This window comes from Lissotriton helveticus, chromosome 6 (genome assembly GCF_964261635.1).
Source record: "Lissotriton helveticus chromosome 6, aLisHel1.1, whole genome shotgun sequence".
NCBI classification, from domain to species: domain Eukaryota; kingdom Metazoa; phylum Chordata; class Amphibia; order Caudata; family Salamandridae; genus Lissotriton; species Lissotriton helveticus.
Window position 1 is genome coordinate 405,467,895 of NC_136067.1, and position 20,404 is coordinate 405,488,298.

Genomic DNA, 20,404 nt, shown 5'->3' on the forward strand with positions numbered 1-20,404 from the left:
CCAGCCTAAGAGGGGTATAAGTCTGTGCCCCATGCCCCGTACTGTCCCGGACGGGCACAGACGGGCTGGTCTTAGGCTTGTCTTTGGCGCGGCTGTGGCTTGGACGCAGCGCGTATTCGCTGCGCGTCATAGGGGATGTTGGGCTTATGTAGATGACGGGCTGTTCATCAGCTCTGCCTCTACGCGCTCGGCCAATCCGTGGCTGCCTCTGCCGGGAAGCCGGAAGAAGGTGCCTCCCTGCGCCCTCCACACAAACAAGCCTAACCCTTGCGGTGGACCGGGTCTAGGGGAGTAACAAATGCCACAGTGGTAAGTGCAAATAAGTACAGTTCTTACAAGTTCACAGTGCAGATTCTTAAAATCAATCGGCGCAGTGCAATTAAAACATTTAACACGCGCTACCTAAACATAAACTCGTTTAGTGCGCGCTGATTTAAAAATGCAGATAATACTTTCAGCAGTAGGTGGTGCAAATCGTTAATCTCATTTACACAGCCAAGTTATTAGAATTCCTGTAGCGCTTCAGCATTCACATTCACGCATGCAATTGTCATCATATTGGGGCCGAGAGTTCACCACCTACTCCTTATCTGACCAACCCATCACATCTTGATGCATTGTAGCTAGAAAGTGGACAATAGATTGTTCAATGCCCATGTTCAACATTTTTTCCCACAATCTCCCACTCTGCACCAAATCAAAAGCAGACATAAGGTTCATGAACCCAAGATAAAGAGATTCTGGCTTAGCTATTGCACATTTGCTTATGACCAGGTGCAGATTAAGACATTGTTCAATGGTTCACAGGCCCCTCCTGAACCCATATTGTATGTCTGAAAATTTCTCACTACCGGTAATCCAGGCCTTCAGCCACTCTAATATGACACTGCCCATCAATTTGCTGGTACAATCAATTAATGAGATGGCCCGATAACATTTTGGATCAGACCTATTACCTTTCTTAAAAATAGGACTATTATCATGGATCTCCATGATTCAGCAGGACCCTGGGATGCTATGCAACCTAAAATGTTAGTCAATAGAGGGAGCCATAAAGTAGGGTTAGCTAAAAACAGATCTGCTGGGATGCCGTCAGGGCTAGGGGCCTTGTTCTTCACTGTTTGGTTTAAAGCCCTTTCGACCTCATCAATCGTTGGCTGAGCAAGCTCTGATGCCCTGTAATTTAAATTAATTTACTGCTCTCCATTAGTACATTATAGACAGGAAAAATGTTCCACCCACGCTTTAGGCATGATTGTAACATCAATGCTGCTATTGTGGGAGCTCTTGAAAAGGTCTGAGCAAACGGTTTTACAAAAGAGTCTAGGGTCTTTACTTTGACAAGCTATGTGCAGTTGTTCCCAAGCTTCTTTTCTTATATCTGATTACGTCTCCCTAACGCCTGTTTATATTCAAACCAAAGTTGTTTTACCACCCAATTACCTCGAGGTTTTTTTTTCAGTGCCTTAACAAGTTAATTGTGGGACTGGGAGCAGTCACTGTTAAACCACATGCTTTGCTTCCGAGGTCTTATTCTATGATCACTAGATAGAGCAGCATTAATGGTCTCAGTTATTGCAGCAAAGGCTTTTAACATAGATGGTGGGTTTACACTGTCTTCCAGGCAGTCTAAAACTTGGCTCATGTGGGTGGTCAAGATCTGTTGCAAAACGGATTATGGGTTGACAGTGGACCATTTGCGCAGGAGCCCATTATTTTTATCACAGGTTATGGAAAATAATTTTTTTGACCCGGAAGGGTCCCCAGTTTGAACCTCTAAATAGAGGGATAGTGGATAATGATCACTAAAACAAACCCTAGGGATAGAAAAAATCACAGATTGAAGTTTAAAATATTCATAAAGGGCAATGAAATCAATTAAAGTCCCTTGGCCTCTGCCCATAAATGAAACTTGGTCCATGCCTTCTGATTGAATAAGATCAACTGTGAGAAAAAGAGAACATTTTGAAAGTAGTGAGTTGAAAATATTACCACAAGGATTGTGATAAAAGTGGCAACCACCATCCCTGGCCCCATCTAATAAACAACATGCCGACTGCTTTGATAAGGGGCATTGTTTACAATTGAAATTGCCCCCCCAAAGAATGATAAAATATGTATTTGTCTCCTGTATATTCCTGCATAATGAGTTCTCTAGATCTTCGGCAATGGCAGTATTTTTAGTGTTACAATTATTGTGATAAAAATTAACAATAATCAATGCCACAGTCTTTCTAAATAAAATATTAATGATTTAAAAGTGTGGTGAGTGGAGCTGGTCTTACCTATTCTGCCTGACAGTGTTGTTGCTACCAGAGTTAATAAACCACCCTTAGAATGATCGCCCAGAGCTACATTGGCTTGGGTATATATAGAAACATAACCATTAATGTGAACAGTCTCTCTTGACCAGGTTTCTTGTAAACATACAATAATATAACCATTTATAAAATCAAGTCATTGTTTACATTCAATTTGTTAGACAGGCCAGCAATATTCAAAAAAAGCTACCATAGACAGTTGTACTATTATGACTACAAGGAGCTTCCTCGATACTTGAATGGGCTCTTGTCTCACGATCACCATGGAATTTCATAGCCATGTTAGGAGGTGCAAAAGATTGGACATGTACACCTGGTGAAATGTTATTAAATTCCATCAAGGCTATCTTTGGTGAATCAAAAAGAATGGGGACATCTACATGTGGTAGAACAATCTGTGGTAGTACTCCTGTGCACCTATACTACCTTTTACAGAGCTCTGTTCTAAATCACACTTAGTATGCCAGTCAGATCCAAGGGCCATATAGTGTAGTCAGTCTACATGATCAAGGGGAGAAAAGCGGCAAAATTATAAAAGGCATTATCAGTTGTACAAAGTGGCCTACGTTCTGCGACTGCATTTGGCTTGTAAAAATAGCCTAAGGTTACTGCCTCGATGGGGCCACTAAGATTGTTGCACCAAGAAAGCCTATCCATCAGGAAATTAATTAATGACCTGTTTGTAAAATTTACAAAAAAGTCGCCTGAGTCCATTTTGGGTTGTATGGCCACCCACGACACCCGTTCAACATTGTTTATATGCTGAGATAAGACTTTGCTTTTCTCCCAGTCTGTGGCTGTCACTAGCCAGTGTACAGTTTTATTTTTTAACTGCATCAAGTCTTCTCCCTTGTTGGCTGGCAGCAATGGCACATTTTTTAGGACTATTACCAGTGGGGTAGCTTAAGGCGGTAGATGGAGAATTCTTTTATGGCTTTTTCCCGATTTGACATGACAATTGTCAACAGGATTAAATACTCCAGCCTCTTTTAACCCATTTAAAGTGGATGACTGGCCTCCAGACGAGACAGGTTTATTTATTTTCTGGGACTGATAGGGGCAAGTTAGAGTATTGGTATCTATAAGAGGGCAACAACCTGGTGGCGGGTCCGAAAGTGATGGGGCTAAGCTCAGAGTGGGCAGTATAGTGTGGTGTGAGGGCAAGGGATTTGAGTCTGGTGCGTTACTTTTCCCAGAAGTTAGATTAGATAAGCTTGAGCCAATTAAAATTTTCAATGACATATTGATGCTGTTCAAGATGCTTAAAAACGGACCATGGAGAGATTTCACAACTAATTTGAGGGAGCTAACAAGTTGTGCATGCGACAGTGAATCTCCATAGACTTCATTATCTTTTGAGCCTAGAGAACAGCTTTCAAGTCTGGGACCCTTGCGCTCTTCCTCGCAGTGGGTGCCAATATTTTTCTCTGAGTTTCTGGTGGCTGTGTCTCCTTCTTTGACTCACTACAGGCCTTGGCCTTTTTCAGAGGAGATGGACGTAAGGTATCTAAAAAACAGCGTTGCTGATTGACATTAGTGTTGGTTTTGGTGTTGGGGGTTTCCAAGACATTCGATGCTGTAGCCCCTGGGACTAAATCAGAGCTCCTCAATCGTCCACTCTCTGTTGGGCTCCCCGGCTCCACCAGTGTGCTATTGTGTAATGCACGTTTTGTGGCCACTAGTCTCTCCTCCACACATTTAATCTCGCTGTTGATGGCCCCTCATAGCAGTAGTCAAAAAACTGGTAATGGTAGAGGTTAGCGGGCAATCCTTGGTGGTGGAAATGGTTAATTTATGTTTCCCCATCCTCTTACCTTAGATTCCAAATTGTCCACCAAAAGGAGAAATTGTAGCAACATGCCAAGTGACAGGGCCCAGCCCAGCCTTGTCCGGCTGCGGGTGGGTGCAGTCGGGCTTGCCCTTGGTCCGGGCTTCGCCCAGAGTGGCCCGGGCACGCCCTTGCGCATCCCGTGCTGCGGGAGCCCAGGGGTTCTCTTATGCACCTCCGGTGCGTGCTACGTGACACGTCGACTCCTGGCGCCAGGATCGTTGGGGGTTAGAGTCCCCGGCTGCCTCCCCGGCTGCCCCCGGTCAAAGTGCTGGTGCGGCATGCAGGAAGCAGGTTTTCAGGCAAGAATGGGCATCAGATTTACTATGCTTCTGCTCAATATGTCTTTGTAGGATGGAATTGCAAAAGCTTATATTTTAAACAATTGATCAGTTTATTAGTTAGTAATATCACTGAATTATCTCATTGTTTTTTTTAGAGTTTTATATAGGTGGACTAGACCCAAAGATATCAGAGCACTTTACATAAGCACCATTTTCGTTACAGATGGACACATTCATTTTTGGTAGGCACAGGAAGATTCTGTGATTTGCCCAGAATCTCAGGAAGTTGAGCGGCGTTGCAGAGACTCAAATCCGGTCCCCCAGCTTTGAGTTCAGTAAAGTAGTTAAGCTTGCAAGTATTCCATCCTTCCTTTTGTGATTGACTCAATTGTCGAAGTGCATAAAGAAAAGTATGGGAACTATGGTCCTGAGTACAATAGGAGCACGGTCAGCAAGTGTGGTTTGAGGCCAGTACCAGGGCTAAAAAGAACAAAGCATTTTGTAACTATTTGGTTACCTTTTCACGTACACCTCAAAAGAAAATAAATGCAACTTACATTTGCCTGGGAGAAAATTCATTTTGCTGGTAGGATAGTTTAGTTAGTTAATGCGATAACTTAAAATAAAGATGGGCGTACTCTGACGGTCACTGATTTAAATCCTGGTCAGTGCCTAAGTTTGTGATTAAAACATGAACTAGCAGCCCATCCCAACCTTGTCCGGGAGCAATCAGGCTTCCCCGACCCCCGCCCGCCCCGACATTGTCCAGCAGCCCGGGCCCCCGTCGCGATCATTAGTGCCCTTTGTTATTTGGGGCTCTTGGTATTGAGCACAGTGTACTTTTCTTTTGGAGCGATGTGACATTGCTGCTGTTTGGCTCTATCCATGACGTGACCCCCGCCCGCCCCGACATCCATGACGTGGACCCCTCGCCTGCCCCGACATTGTCCACCAGCCCCCACCTGCCCCGTCCCCCGCCTGTCCCAACCCCTGCCTGCCCTGACATTGTCTGTGGGTCCCCCGGAGCCTTACCTCAGCCGCCGATACTCCCCCGCGCTCCTCAGTTCACCGCTCCGCCGCTCGTCACCGTTCCTCCCGCCTGTCCACCGCTCCTCACCGCTCCTCCCCCGCACCATGTCCGCCGCTCCCCCTCGCGCTCCTGGATGCCGCTACTCCCCGCGCTCCTGACGTCAGCACGCAGGTCGCGGCCGGCGCTACTTCGAAGGGACTACTTTTTTTTTAACGTAAATATTTTAAATAACGCATATATGTATAGTTTATATAGCCTATGTCCATCTGCACACCCTGATGATTACAATGATGTATCGGGTGTGTGGATTGGCACTGTGGTTCCCGAGTTTACCCGCCTCAAAGGTTCAAAGTTCTTACTTTATAATAGTAGTATAGATTACAAACAGTATTAGCAGGGCCAATGAAATAATGTGATTCTGTGGTTGTGGCGTTTTCACATAACAGTGGACTTGCCGCATGACACATAATCCATCATGTGCTCCATAATCTGTAGATTTTAACAAAACAATTATTTTTAGCTAATACTGATCAAATGCTACTAAAATTGCAGTGACCTTTGTCACTCACAGTGGAAGGTACTAAGCAAAGGTAGGCTGGTCATGAATCATTTGCTCATTGATGTATTTGGATGTTAAACTGATACTAGTGAGGGGAAATATTTGCCCCCACAGTGTTAGTATGTGAAAGAATAACAAAATTATGAAGTAATAAAATTGCAAAATGTGGATCATTAAGTCGCGTAATTTGTCTTTTCTTAATGCATACTTCGGTAAGGCCTGCCACATAATTTGGTCCTGCCCTGCTGCATGGATACAAGGCCCCAGAGAAACAGATAGGTTGAACACAGGCTGACTCACAATGTGCAAAAAGATTGTGTTTAAATATTTATAGTGCTTTCAGAAGTTATGTTTTATTAATGCACTGATTGTACCTAGTGTAAACCTTTTTTATAATTGTTCTTTACGAGGACAAATTCCAGATTATATTAATTAAAGGCTTTACTGGCTCTCAGGTCTCCTTTAGATTTGCCAATTAACCAATTGCACACATTTACATTTCTTTCAGGTAGCAGGCTCCTTGGAGACAAGTCTTGCTTCTTCAACTGCCACTCACTTCTCTCTCTTCATGGTAAATGAGTCCCTTCTTCTTCTGCTTCAACTCAACCATTCTAGAGCTGTAGTTGTTTTTAATTAAAAAAAGTATTAGTATCAGAACTTTTTGATCATATTATTAACGCTTGAGAACATCGTTCCCCTGACCCTTTCGACTTATGAATTTCCTGTACAAAACTCTGAAATTGTTTGTTTTCGAAATTTCCATTTTTTGTGAGTGACAATGCAAATTGGCTTTGTTTCATTCACTGATTTTTTTAAAATTATTCTTACACTCATTTCCTGAAGTTCTTTCGCAAACATGTCCACATAATTTTTCCCAGAGCTGTTCAGTTTGATTTTATCAAGTGTTTAAATATTTTTGTTGCATAAAAAAGTAGCAGAATGCACAGCTTAAGTTGATAATCCCTTGAAATTGAGGAAATGAATGGATATTGTTTCGGCACAGGCATGAAAAGCATCCTATCATTATACAAAACAAGCATATACTTAAAAGTTTTGCATAATTATCTTAACATTGATTTAGCCATCGAGGGGCATACTTTTCAAAGGGTTGCCTTTCTTTTGTGCCACGTAATGGGCGCAAAAGCGACACAACCCATAAGTGTAACTTATCAAGCCACACAAAGCCACCTGGTGTGGTCCTGAGTGACTTGATAAATCAGGAGTATCCCAACACACCACAAATTGCTGTATTACTCTGACCCACGGACGCGTACCATTGGTGGTGTGTGGATGTTTCCATGCAACACCCCTGGATTTTGGTGCAATCTTAGAGTTACCATAAAATTGGTAGACCTGAGTATGCATCAAAACTGCTACGCATCCCCAGGGGAGTTGTAACAAGGAGAAATATGTTTATTTCTCCTCCTGTTTTTCCCCTGCTGCATTCTGCAGCACACATAGAAAGAGGAAAAAGCCTTAGGGACTGTTCCTGCACTAAAACAATCTTGCTTACAATGCAGGCAACCCTGCACAATAGTGCATGGGTCAAAGGGTCCCGGCATTGGCAGTAGCCACCATGTTGTGTGCCAGCACTGGAAAAAGACAGGAATGTGCCACATTATGGTAAATATGGAGAGTGTCTGCCCTATCCCTGTCACGAAGGCAGCAAGGTGACTTGCTGCACCGCACTGCATGACTTTTTGATAAATAAGCCCCTATATGCTGCTCTATTTTACTAGTCTGGAGGGGCTGTCAAATGATTGTTTATAGCAGGTTTATGTACCGGATTATGACCAGAAATGTTTCCACGGTGCTCTTGTCTCGGGTTGAGCTATCCAGTCATCTTGTTTATACCTGCGCTAGGATGCACATCGAAACCAGAATTATTACAACGAGTAAATCCTATCGCTCCTGGCCTACACAAAGGCTCAGATCATTTATGTTAAATACCCCCTGGGGTGCTCCTCAAACACACAGCTCCCCGAGGGTCAGAGGAGGTGGAGCTAACATGCTTCTTCATTTCACAGCAATATGAAGGTCTCTGGGCTGGTGTCATAAACAGCACCAATTCCACCGAGAGGAGTTAGGTAACATCAAAGGAGCGCACCACCTCGGCCCATCCACACACAATCACACCCTGCGTGCATCCATGCACCACTTAACACCCAGACACGCCATTTGAGACTTCCATACCATCAAAACAAAATTAAATTTCTGATTTCAAGGAGCGACTTATCCGGGCCCTCCTCTTCTTGTGAGTCTTGGCGACGTGGGCAGCACCCCCCATTGACATCTAACCCCGATTGTTAACGACCTGGAACCAATCACGTTTGTATTAAAAAAATGCCCCTTTTCCAGGAGCTTGTTTGGTTTCGTCTTAGAGTGTCCTACAGACCAATCATCGGAGCCATTACTTTGAAGCTTGCACTCGGTTGGAGTTAAAAACGTTTGGATTTGTGAACGAACAAAGTATGAATAATGACAAAGAGGGACTAAAAAGATTCTTAGTGTAGTAGTATGTTGTTACTTTTTTTATGTCTGACTTCCTCGACGTCAGCCACATACTTTGAAAAGCAACAACATTTAGAGCAGCGACCTGCTGTCCCCTAACTACGAAAGGCCATTCTGCAGTGCACCGTTATTGGTTTATGGTGCTTGCTGGCTGTAAAACTATTTTGCCATTAGCAGTGCCATTTTTTTTTTTACTTTTTCAATTGCCTCCAATGGAAATGGTCCTTTTCATGTGCAGATTTACTTTGTCTTTCTCCTGTCAAGTTTTAGCCAAAGGACATTTCTTCAATGTAGAGGCAATCCTTAGCATGTAGGCTGGCAGGAGTGAAGCATTTAAGGTTTATGTTGATGGTGCAAATGCAGTGGTTACAAGCCTTGCATAGACATAAAAAAGAGATTTGCAATCACTCTTTAATATCCCTCCTTGTTCAAAGGAAAAAGTATGCAATATCTTTTGAATGTTCTCCATGTAGTGCATGCATGTTACTTGAAACAAAGAAATGTGCATGTTGATGTAAATAAGATGTGATTATAGCCATCAATCAATCAATCAATGACACTTATAGAGCGCGCTACATACCCGTAGGGTCTCAAGGCGCTTAGGGGAGGGGGGGGTGCCGCTACTGCTCGAACAGCCAGGTCTTCAGCTTCTTCCTGAAGGAGAGGTGGTCTTGGGTTAGGCGCAGGTCGGTCGGGAGGGAGTTCCAGGTCTTGGCGGCCAGGTAGGAGAAGGACCTTCCTCCTGTAGTTGCTCTTCGGATGCGGGGGACGGCGGCGAGGGCGTGGTTGGCTGAACGGAGGTGGCGTTTGGGAGCGTAGAAGTTGATCCGGCTGTTGAGGTAGCTCGGGCCTTGGTCGTGTAGGGCTTTGTGTGCGTGGGTGAGGAGGCGGAAGGTGATTCTCTTGTTGACGGGGAGCCAGTGAAGGTCTCTCAGATGTCCGGAGATGTAGCTGTGTCGTGGGATGTCGAGGATGAGTCTGGCTGAGGCGTTCTGGATCCGCTGGAGTCTCTTCTGGAGCTTGGCGGTGGTACCGGCGTAGAGGGCGTTGCCGTAGTCCAGTCGGCTAGTGACGAGGGCCTGGGTGACGGTCTTCCTGGTCTCGGTGGGGATCCACCAGAAGATCTTCCGTAGCATGCGTAGGATGTTGAAGCACGCCGAGGAGACGTTGTTGACTTGCCTGGTCATGGAGAGGGAGGAGTCCAGGATGAAGCCCAGGTTGCGTGCATGGTCTGTCGGTTTGGGTGCGGTGCCCAGGGCGGGAGGCCACCAGGAGTCGTCCCAGGCGGAGGGTGAAGAGCCCAGGATGAGGACCTCCGTCTTGTCCGAGTTCAGTTTTAGGCGGCTGGTCGTCATCCACTCGGCTACCTCTTTCATCCCTTCGTGTAGGTTGGCTCTGGCGGTGGCGGGGTCGTTGGTCAGGGAGAGGATCAGCTGGGTGTCGTCGGCGTAGGAGATTATGCTGAGGTTGTGTTGGCGTGCGATGGCCGCGAGGGGGCTCATGTAGACGTTGAAGAGGGTGGGGCTCAGAGAAGATCCTTGAGGGACGCCGCAGATGACTTCGGAGGCCTCTGACTTGTACGGTGGTAGGCGGACTCTCTGTGTTCTTCCGTCGAGGAAGGAGATGATCCATTCCAGCGCCTTGTCCTGGATTCCGACGTTGCTGAGGCGCTGTACTAGGGTGCGGTGGCAGACCGTGTCGAATGCCGCGGAGAGGTCTAGGAGGATGAGGGCCGCTGTTTCTCCGTTGTCCATCAGGGCTCGGATGTCATCGGTGGCGGCGATGAGGGCGGTCTCGGTGCTGTGATTGGCTCGGAAGCCGGACTGTGAGGGGTCGAGGGATCCATTCGTCTCGAGGAAGGCGGCCAGCTGCTTGTTGACGGTCTTCTCGATGACTTTGGCTGGGAACGGGAGGAGCGAGATGGGGCGGTAGTTCTTGAGTTCGGTGGGGTCCGCTGTTGGTTTCTTGAGTAGAGCGCTGAGTTCGGCGTGCTTCCAGCTCTCAGGGAAGGTGGCGGTGTCGAAGGATGTGTTGATGATGTCTCGCAGGTGGGGTGCGATGACGGCGTCGGCCTTGTTGAAGACGTGGTGAGGGCAGGGGTCGGTCGGTGATCCGGAGTGGATGGAGTTCATCGTGCGGATGGTGTCTTCGGTGCTGATCGGGGTCCAGGCGTGGAGGGTGGTGGTGGGGGGAGGTTGTTCGGTCATGGTGTGCCATAGTTTCTGTTTACTTGTTCTGTTTTTCTATAGTGTGAACACAGTATAAAAAAGAAGTTGGAGTGCTTTACATGCTCACAGAAAATGATATGCGCTAAACTAGGAAGCATTTCACTCAACAGGAGCTGGGGCTTGAGCAAGTCTCCTGAAGACGATGGGGCACGTCAAATGCATAGGGAGCCCCTAGGTGTTCAGTGAAATTTGACTAAAATCGACAAGTTAAACAAAGAACCAATTGTTGTTGGTTAGAAATTGAATAGCAGTGGAACAGACGATTTCAAGAGATGCCTTAGGATGGAAAAGTAGTAGAAAGCAGATATTGATAATTGAAAAAATATAAGATATGAACTCGGCGTAAAGTACAATGGTGTGTGCAAAATAGAATGTGGTAAGAGCACTGGAGTATTGGCCCACCACCCATAGCAATAAAGTGCACTTCATTTAGGCAGATGTGTGTATGTGATCTGTCTAAATACCATCAAGCACAGTGCAAAGCTGCTAATGCCTGTAGTGAACTGACTCATTGCCCCATACCTTAAATTGTGGTGGGCAGAAACAAAATGTGAAACGGCCAACAGATTAAGTGGGCTGACTCACAGACCCTATTTGTATGTATACATGTATATATGTTCTATTTATGATTTTTTTTATTGCATGAGACTGGTACGAACAGCTATAACTTTCTCTAGAACTCACCTGAAAAGGACAAGTGGTCATGGACAGCTTTTCTGGTGCACCATAGAGCATTCTCTCCTTATATGCTTAAAGTAACAGGATTTAAAGTTGTGTACATCTGTGCTACAGCTGTTGCCTGCGGACTGGTTTAGAAAATCACACATCTTCTAATTGATGAAAATTATAAAGCATCGCCCTTACAAGCGATTTCACCAGGACCCATAGTGCAAAACAAGGTGATGGAAGGGATGCTGGAATGAATCCCAGACACTTGCAATCTCCTGCGCCCTACTTATGCCTTGTCAAAGGGGCATAGCCTGGCAGTGTATGGAAGGGACCCACATCTGTGCATGTGTGTTGTTTTGATTCGTTTATTTCCTTACCGGGCCGTTCCTTGAATAAAGACTCATTATTCCCACCCAGCTTGTGTATGAACGTGAAGCCTGTGGGCTCCTTTGGAGCGAGCTGTTCTGTAGACCACTCATTCAGATGTTTCCAAACATGGAAAACACACTCAGCAGAATTCACATTGCGATTCGTTTAAGCAATGTTTTGAGCTCCTCTTACATTTTTCCAACGCGAGGAATTCTTTTTAAGGAAAAATATAAAGTTGTTTATTTACACCCTAATTTGGCGTATGCTCCAATTTATATAGCGTTGCATGAAGAACGCAAGCGCTGTATATGTGAGGGATTGCGGTGCCAAAAGGTATATTACCCCCAATGACGTTGCAGGGCCATTAAAAAAAGTGCCCTAAAATGTTTGGGGGGGCCTTGCTGCGGGCTATTTGCCTGCTTGTTTGTGTTGGGTGTGCGCAGGGAGAGGAAGCATTCAGAGATAATATAGGAGGCTGGGGGGTAAACTTCCAGCCATTATCTGTGGATGGTTTAAAGATTAACGCCAAACGCCCTGCTTGGGCTTTAGGAGATGGTAATCTCGTCAAGTGACACTATTATCTGGGCGCTGTGGACCGTGCCAGCGGCGCAGCGGGCGGCCCGGGGGCTCTGCGTGGCGGCCAGCAGGTCACGCTGGAGCGTCTGAGGAGAGTGAACGCGGAGAAAGGGCCTGTGCATGCCATCTGCCAAGCACGCCATACAGAGCTTGGTGTGCGCATCTCCAACGAGAAGAGGCTGTGCTTCGCGTGTAATGGTATATTAAGCATTCCTCACGTGTCGCGTGCAACCTGCCGTCGGTATGACGCGGCATTACTTTCAGTAGCACCAGATGACTTTCTAATTGTACTTAGGAGTCCAGCCAAGCTGGAGCCCAGTTCTGCCCAGAAGATGTGAGGGTCGGACAGGAGCAGAAAATAGAACCGGGCACCATGATAAAGACGCCTTCATTAGTACATCAGAAAGCTAACAAAGTGACAGCATTTGCAAATAGGGCATTTTTTTACGAGTAAAGACAGGGGAGTATAGGCGATTTGAAAAGTATGGAAGACTGCGTGCATTTATGCTTGTTGTTACAAGCAATGTTTATAGTAATGTCAATTAAATCAATCATGGAAAGCGGCCCACCTCACAAAAAAAGGCACATAAACCTTTAAAAAACAGTCTACACACTGACCTATCAGCCCAGCCCCTCAGGTACTGCGTGATTGCCCTAAGGGCCAGTTCGATCCTAAAAAGTGAACCATCTGTAGTGTGAAAGGGTGCGTTCTCATGGTAGCTGATTTCGTCAGTTTCAACATGTGGGTTAATTTTCTGGGCAACACCAGGGGCACCTCCAAATCACTTGAGCATTTTCTAAGATAGTGCACAGGCCTTGCATCCATAAGTATGTCTCAGACAGAGGGCGTTAGATGGGCTCTTACGTGCCAATAATGGGCAAATAATGTCTTTTTGTATTTATATGGATATATGCAAAGAGCTCTGCCTTGTTTTTTCAGTGTCATGCGAGGACGTGGTGATTTTTTTATTTTGTTCTTTCAGTGTGTGGGTTTCTTTAGCGTGGACCAGGCTTCATGGGCGTTGGAGCACAACACAGGAAATTGGCAATTACGAACTGAGATACTGGCAGCAGACAGATGAATTGCTTCCTTGAGGGAGAGTGCTGCAGGAAGCACCCAGTCTTTATTATATATGGCCAGGGCCGCGTGGTGTGTCTAGATACATAGGCACGTGCACAGCCAGGAAATCCATAACTCCTAAAACGGAGCCTGTATCCTGTAGTTGAACACTAGAAGAAGGATTTGAGCATAACAAGGACTGTATTGTTGTCAAACCATCCGTGCATCAGGTTTGGCCTTCCTATGAAACAACAGGGCCCCCTCAGAAATCACAGGCAGGTGCTTGCGCAGTTCGGTCATTAGATGTGCACATGCCTTCTGTGGGCCAGTTTTACATCTGTCCTTCAACCTCGGCATAGTGAAGGGCAATTGCAAACAGATGGACAATGTGCATTAGGGATTATTAAAAATGAATGGCTCGGGGCCTGGAGCAAACACTTGCCGCTTACTTGAATGTGCCTCTCTTTCTGGAATGTTCCAATGCTGCCTTCAGTATAGGGAGAGTGATCAATGTCAAACCGTCATACATGCTGTCCAGAAAACATTTAAGCAAGATTCTCAGCTGTCCTATGTACCATGCATGAACACAGTATAGTGAGGTATGTATAGCTGTCTCGTACTAGGAGAATGAGCCTGTTCAATGGGATTCTTGCCAAGCGTGAAATATAGTTGACAGTCGCCTGTGGCCACAGCTGGCCTCTTTCACATTACACAAGCACGTTTGGGCTCAAATAGTCTTGTATTTTAAAATGGAGTGTGGTTCTTCTTTCTGGTTAAGGGTGTTGCTTTGTATCCGTTGGGTTTCGGGGGAACCTTATGCTGCATTGGTATGGGAGAGGTTAAAGAAATGATGATGTAATGAACTAAGCTCCAGAGTCAGTGCCTCACTATGCTTCGCATTCGTGCGGACGTGCATGTGTGCACCTGTTTCTGCTGGTCGAAGCATGTCTGTTCTATCACAGATCAAACCGCAAAAAGATGACTGCAAAACACCCAGAAAAGAAAGAAAACATGCAGGATGCACAAGCCAACACACGATGAAACCGCCTGCATCATCGGAGCAGAGCAGCAACCAACCTTTCCGGCTCTCTCCGTGAAAACTCTCCAGGAATTCATAGAAAGGGGAATTCAGACGGATGGTTAGAGACGGGAAAACACTTACCAAACCGCAGAGTATTTCATTGAGTCACGGAATGTGCACGTTAGTGCAGCGGTGTAGGGTTTATACAGCAACAGAAGCAGTGATTCCAGCACCTCCCTCTTACCTGCTGCGAACAAGACCGCTCTGCTTACCTAGGAGTGGTTTGTTCCGGGTACGGAGGGGTCAAGAGCTCGAGGATGCTATTAACAAGCTCATCTCCCCCAGTGGTACATCCTTTTCCGCATGCGCAGACAGCCACCTTTGCCTCAATGGAACAACTCCCCTGGGACTCCGACCTGCTTCACGCTCACAGCACGGCAGCAGGGCAAGATGTCGCCACAGGAAGTGGGGTCCAGGCCTGCACCCCTCTGTTCTTAGTAGACATATCCCATGGGGGGCAGTATGTTTCAGCACACTGTCACATTTATCATAGCTGTGGAGACTCCATAGTTAGCTGTGACTGTGCACGTGGTATTACACCGCCTGCTATTGCAGCCACAGTGACCCGAAACCATCTGATGGGGTGTGTTTCACACACATTGAAATGAATTCCCACAGGGTCGCCATGTTTTAGTTATAGGTATTCATGGTGGACGCGTGATGTGCACAATGTGAGGTCTGTTTGCCCTGGGCAGGTTTGTAATCAAATGCCACACTTTTCTCTGAATGCATGTATGTGGAAAGCGTCACACAATGAGAGGAATTGGACATGGAGGGGGGGGGATGCAAAAAAATACACAAGGATGAAAGAGAACGAAGGGGGAGAATGAAAGAGAGATACATAGAAAAGAGAACGAAAACCATTGAATTGATCAGTGAGAATGAAAACAGCTTCCCAGGGCTAGGGCACGATCAGCACATACGTTCGTAAAACACCCCGCACTTGGAGAAATGTGTGCACTTTGTCACACAGTTCACACTGCTAAAAAGGAGCCCTCAAGATCTGTTTTCATTCATGTTACATTCCCACGAAAGACATGCCATATACAGGACATCACTCGTGAAATATATATGATTGATTATCAATTATCACGTGCGATAAAGTATGTCATTCCCACACACAAAAGCTCTTTTACGGCAGCAAAATCACAAAATAGTGTTGTCAGACCCGGCTCGTATAGCACTAATTCACTTTAAATGATCATTAATGTTCTATACATATAGATGGTTGTAGTGGAAAACTGACAAATACCAAATAGAGAAACCCTTACCATAAACTAACCATGTGTCAGTAGACAGGGCGATATTACATCATTTATCAGATTTGTAAAGGAGCTTTGTATAATGTACTAAGGTAGGCCACGAGTGGTCACCGAAGGCGTTCACTAGTGCACTTTATAAGGCTGTGTATGGCTTCAATGCACACATGTTTCGGGAGACGTGTGCATGAGCAATGGGCTGCCAGGCGCCCTTGTGCTGAAAACTGCAGCCTCTCTGCACTCCCGGGTATTGGATGCCTGGACCAGCATGCTCTTCCAGCCAGTTTCAAAGGCGTGCAATCAATCCTTCTCGCCTGCTCGGCTTTGCACAGGAAGTTGTGCTGGGGACGTCTCCGGCTAGCAGCAGAGTGGCTGCCGGGGTGATACCTGATCTCGCCTATAGCCGTGTCTGCGAAGCATCACGCCGGGAGCAGGAGGCTGGGCTGGCAGGCCTTAGTGTGGTAAATAGAAGACAATTATCCCCTCGGCAACACCCTGCCCCCACCGTGTTTATTGACCTAAGCCAAACCTTCCCAGTGCTGAGTGACCCGGGCTCATTATCTGACTGGAGAGCACCCCCCGGCCCCACTCGCAGGAGGCGAGAGGGTGAAGACCAAGAAAATTAGCATCTGAAGAGAGGCCTGAGTCAGCTTTTCAGATGCAACAGCACCATTCATATCAGCTGCAACCTGGGGCAGGCATAAGCCAGGCACGGGGGGGTTTCAATGAGAGGAGGTTTCCAAGCAGAACTCCACAGCGCCCCGCGTGCGCGCTTTTCAGAAAGAGTCCGTATGATCAGCCAGTCTCTGCGTCACCCCGGGCCTCTTTCCCGCCTCCGAACTGCCTGTCAGCGGCCTCGTGCACATGGGGAGCTCTGAAGCGCCACGGAACCTCAAGAGGATGAAGGACGAGCTCGCCCTGCCCTGGCAATCGGATGCTAACACATGTTTTTGCAGTTTTATATAGCGGCGAACTCGAAGTTACTGAAGTGCTTTACATAAACACCAGTTACAGTACACAAGGACACATTCGTCTTTTAGGGACTCGGGAGACTAAGGGCCTTATTTATGAAAGCATTGCGCCACCGGTGCGTCACCTTTTCCCATGTTAAAAGTGACGCACCGTCGGCGCAAGGCCTTCATAAATAAGGCCCTAAGTGATTTGCCCAGAATAAAAGGATGTTGATCCGGTGCCGAGACTGGTGCCCCAGTTACAAAGTAGGCAGCTCTGCCAATTATGCCCCAACCCCTATCGTCAATCCTCTGAAGCCGGTGGTTGGAATTGTCAGTCTAGAAACCACTAAACTCTGTCAGCTGTTAAAACGTGATAGCATCCCCTCTGCCGCCAGGCATTAAACCTATGAAGGAAACTCGACTCGTGCTGCTTTCCATTCCCATATCCAGACACTGCAATATGAACACGTGGCCCGTGAACGCTTAGGGGGCGCTACAGAGCAGGACCGCTACTCGCTACATCCCCAGAGAGTCCACGGGCCTTCTTGCACTTCTGGCTGTGCACCACTAACACATCTTCACGGAAAGCCAGGAGGCGCTGTAGAGCAGTCACATACGTCTGCAGGCCTTCAAAGCTGAATCCAGCCCTTGCACAGGACACACACATCTTTTTATTCCATTCTATAGCTCAAGGATTCAGATAAAAATAGAAAAAAACACCTAATTACGTTCAGTTGTTTTTTTAAAAAAAACTAAACACACCTGTAAAGGGCTTAACTATGAAGACAGTCCTATTTCTGGCTCCGGAAATGATGCTGCCTCGATCTGTCCTCGAAAGAACTCAGACACATATACGAGATACCACCACACATTCAATGTAAACCAGCAGTACAAACGACCAGGGTTGGAGAACGTTTTCCATCAGTTCCAGCTGATTTATTTTAAATTTGCCAGGGTACAGACTTCCAGCAGAAAAGTAAACAGGCAATGATGAAGATAGACAGTGCAGGAGTCTGTTTTGCTCAATATGTGCAACAAATATGCAAATGGACCTGACAGTTTGTAAAAACATTGAACACAATGTGAAAGTGTAACTATGTGCCCTTTATGACAATGAAAACGAATCTCGATCCTCTTGTCCTCTGTTCAACCTGGGGCCCATCCGCATGTCACAGCATAAGTTGTACATTCATTCCTACTATTATACAGGACATATACAATCTGCAATCTAACAGCTCGGAGGTCTATGTCACCATGTTCCATAAATCTTTTAACTACAAATATTGGACATATCTGAGCTATAGCTGTACAAAAAGTGTTTTTGAAACCACTAGGCATTTTAGATGCACGGTTTAAAATGCCAATCCTCATTTTTGAAACCAGGACACAACGCACCGACACATTTGCATGCTAAAACAGAGTAAAAAGGGAAGGAAGAAGTGCCAGAAAGTCTTATAAGAAAAGGAGAAGAAAAAAACAGAAGGAATGTTCCCTTTAAACTGTACAAAAATACGCCTGAAAATATGTTAATTTTTAAAAAAGATTTTTGAGGTCTGTCATGTATCAAAATGCGTCAACACCCATTATCTGTGCTGAGGTCTAGGTTGTCTGGTGTTGAAGGAGGTATATGGGAACAGGTAACAAAATAAAGTTGGCAAGTAGAAATCACATTTGAAAAAACATACATTTTTTTGATCGCTAAAGTAATTCCTGCTCTGTAGTATTCGGTTCACAGTTTATGTAGCAAGTGTCCCAGGATACAAGTATTTTGATATTTTTTGCAATGCCAGCTCCCTGCAGCTCCTTGAGAATAAAATGCATAGAAGAGAAAGTTCTCCCTCTAAAAAACACACAAATGTTGCAGAAGTAACCACTCGTAGCCATTTCTGCTAAGATCCGGTAGGAAAATACAAAATCCTTCAACCCCCTCAAGCAACAGTTGTGCTGCCAAAAATAATATTATTAATAATAATTATAACCATTTCTTCAGAACGTGTTCAAGGCGGCCAGGCCTTTAGTTAGCGCCTTGGCTAGAGATGCTCTTCCTGCGGCTCCCGTTCGCCCAGGGCTCTGGGACTGCACCCAGTAGGTACCTCGCAGGTCCGACCTTGGACCGGCAGAGACAGCCGGCCTCATGTGTGCACAATGCGGCTACACGCCCCCCTCGAGTCCTCTGTCAGTACGTGAAGACCAGGTCTGAGAAATTGGCCTCTAGCCAGTCCCCTGCGATCATTTCGCTGAGCTCTGGCGTGCAATAGTCCGGGAAGTCAAAGTGCGAGCCCAGGCTGCCCTCGCTGCAAGAGTCCAGGTCCTTGTCCACCAAAGAGAGCGAGAGGTTTCCAGAGGAGGAGAGCCCCAGCTCGGACACCTGCGGGTGCTGCGAGAAGTTGAGGCTGAGGTCGAACATCAGCTCGTCGCTCTTGGGGTCCGGGTAGCACACGCTGCCCAGGGGCCGGGCTGGGGCCACAGAGAAGGTGGACAGCGTCGGGCTCTGCTTCGTGATGTTCTTGAAGCTGTAGTAGAGACGGCCCCCGGGACCCGAGAGTCGCACCTCCTCGTACAGACTGGCCGCCTCGGGGGACTCGGCTGTCGAGCTGAGAGTGGGGCTGGCCGGCACTTTGGCAGCGCTGTACGGCCGGATCGGCTCCTCTTCCTCCTCCTGTTTGATCCTCAGCAGCAGCTCGTCCTCTTCCTCCTCGTCTTCCTCCTCCTCATCGTCCTCCTCATCCATGAACACGCACTTCATGGCTTTGCCACTGAAGCCGAAGTCCTCGCTGTAGTCGGTGCCGGGGCTCTCCAGCTTCACGCAGGGCTTACAGGGCTTCATCTTAATGATGCTGCTGGCAGCTGCCCCCGCGCTGCTGCTGAGCTTCTTGCCCGAGCTCTTGCCGCCCTTGGCGCCCGACATGCCCGCGGAGCCTGGGCTCTTCTCTGGAGACAAGCCGGGGCTCTGCTTGAGCGCCGGGTCCAGCTTGGGCTTCTTGCGCGGCCGGTACTTGTAGTCGGGGTAGTCGGCCATGTGCTTCAGCCGTAACCGTTCCGCCTCCCGGATGAAGGGGACCTTCTCGCTGTCCTTTAGCATCTTCCAGCGCTTCCCCAGGCGCTTGGAGATCTCGGCGTTGTGCATGTCCGGGGACTGCTCCATGATCTTCCTGCGCTCGATCTTTGACCACACCATAAAGGCGTTCATGGGCCGCTTGATGTGGCCCGTGGCCGTCTTGCACCAGTCCGGGTCACTCTCGTCCAGCGCCGCCGGGCTGCAGGCCATGAACTCGCCCTCCTCGGTGTCGAGCGCCTCCTGCGGCTGGTGCCTCTCGGTGCTTTGCTCCTGCTGCACCATGCTGCCTGTCCGGGCTCTCTGTTACATGCAGCTCGGCCACTTCTCTGAAACTCGAATCTGTCAGCTCTTGGGCTGCTTAAAGGAAAAGTTGCCGGCTGTCGGTGAACTCGTTATTAGAGTCTTATTTGGGATTACATCACTGCCCGGCAGCCAATCCCAGACCCGGGGCTCCACCTTCGCCGGCCGGCTCCGCTGCCCGTGCACACCCCGAGGATGCTATTGGACCTGAGCGCTCAGGGGGCGCGGCTGCGGGGCTTTGAAATATGAAAAAGAGAGAATGCTTCAGGTTTCCTCCTTCCTGCTCAATATTCCTCCCTGGCTGGATTTTTTTTATAG

At 47.2% G+C, this 20,404-nt stretch overlaps 1 protein-coding gene across 1 annotated transcript; it reads right to left on the reverse strand.

Annotated features, from left to right (window-relative positions):
• Nucleotides 1-17,642: 17,642 nt before the first annotated feature.
• SOX11 (SRY-box transcription factor 11) lies at nucleotides 17,643-20,078 on the reverse strand. The gene has a single exon (XM_078646788.1). The coding sequence runs from the start codon at nucleotides 20,066-20,068 to the stop codon at nucleotides 18,905-18,907; it is 1,164 nt and encodes a 387-aa protein (XP_078502914.1). The 5' UTR covers nucleotides 20,069-20,078; the 3' UTR covers nucleotides 17,643-18,904.
• Nucleotides 20,079-20,404: the final 326 nt, after the last annotated feature.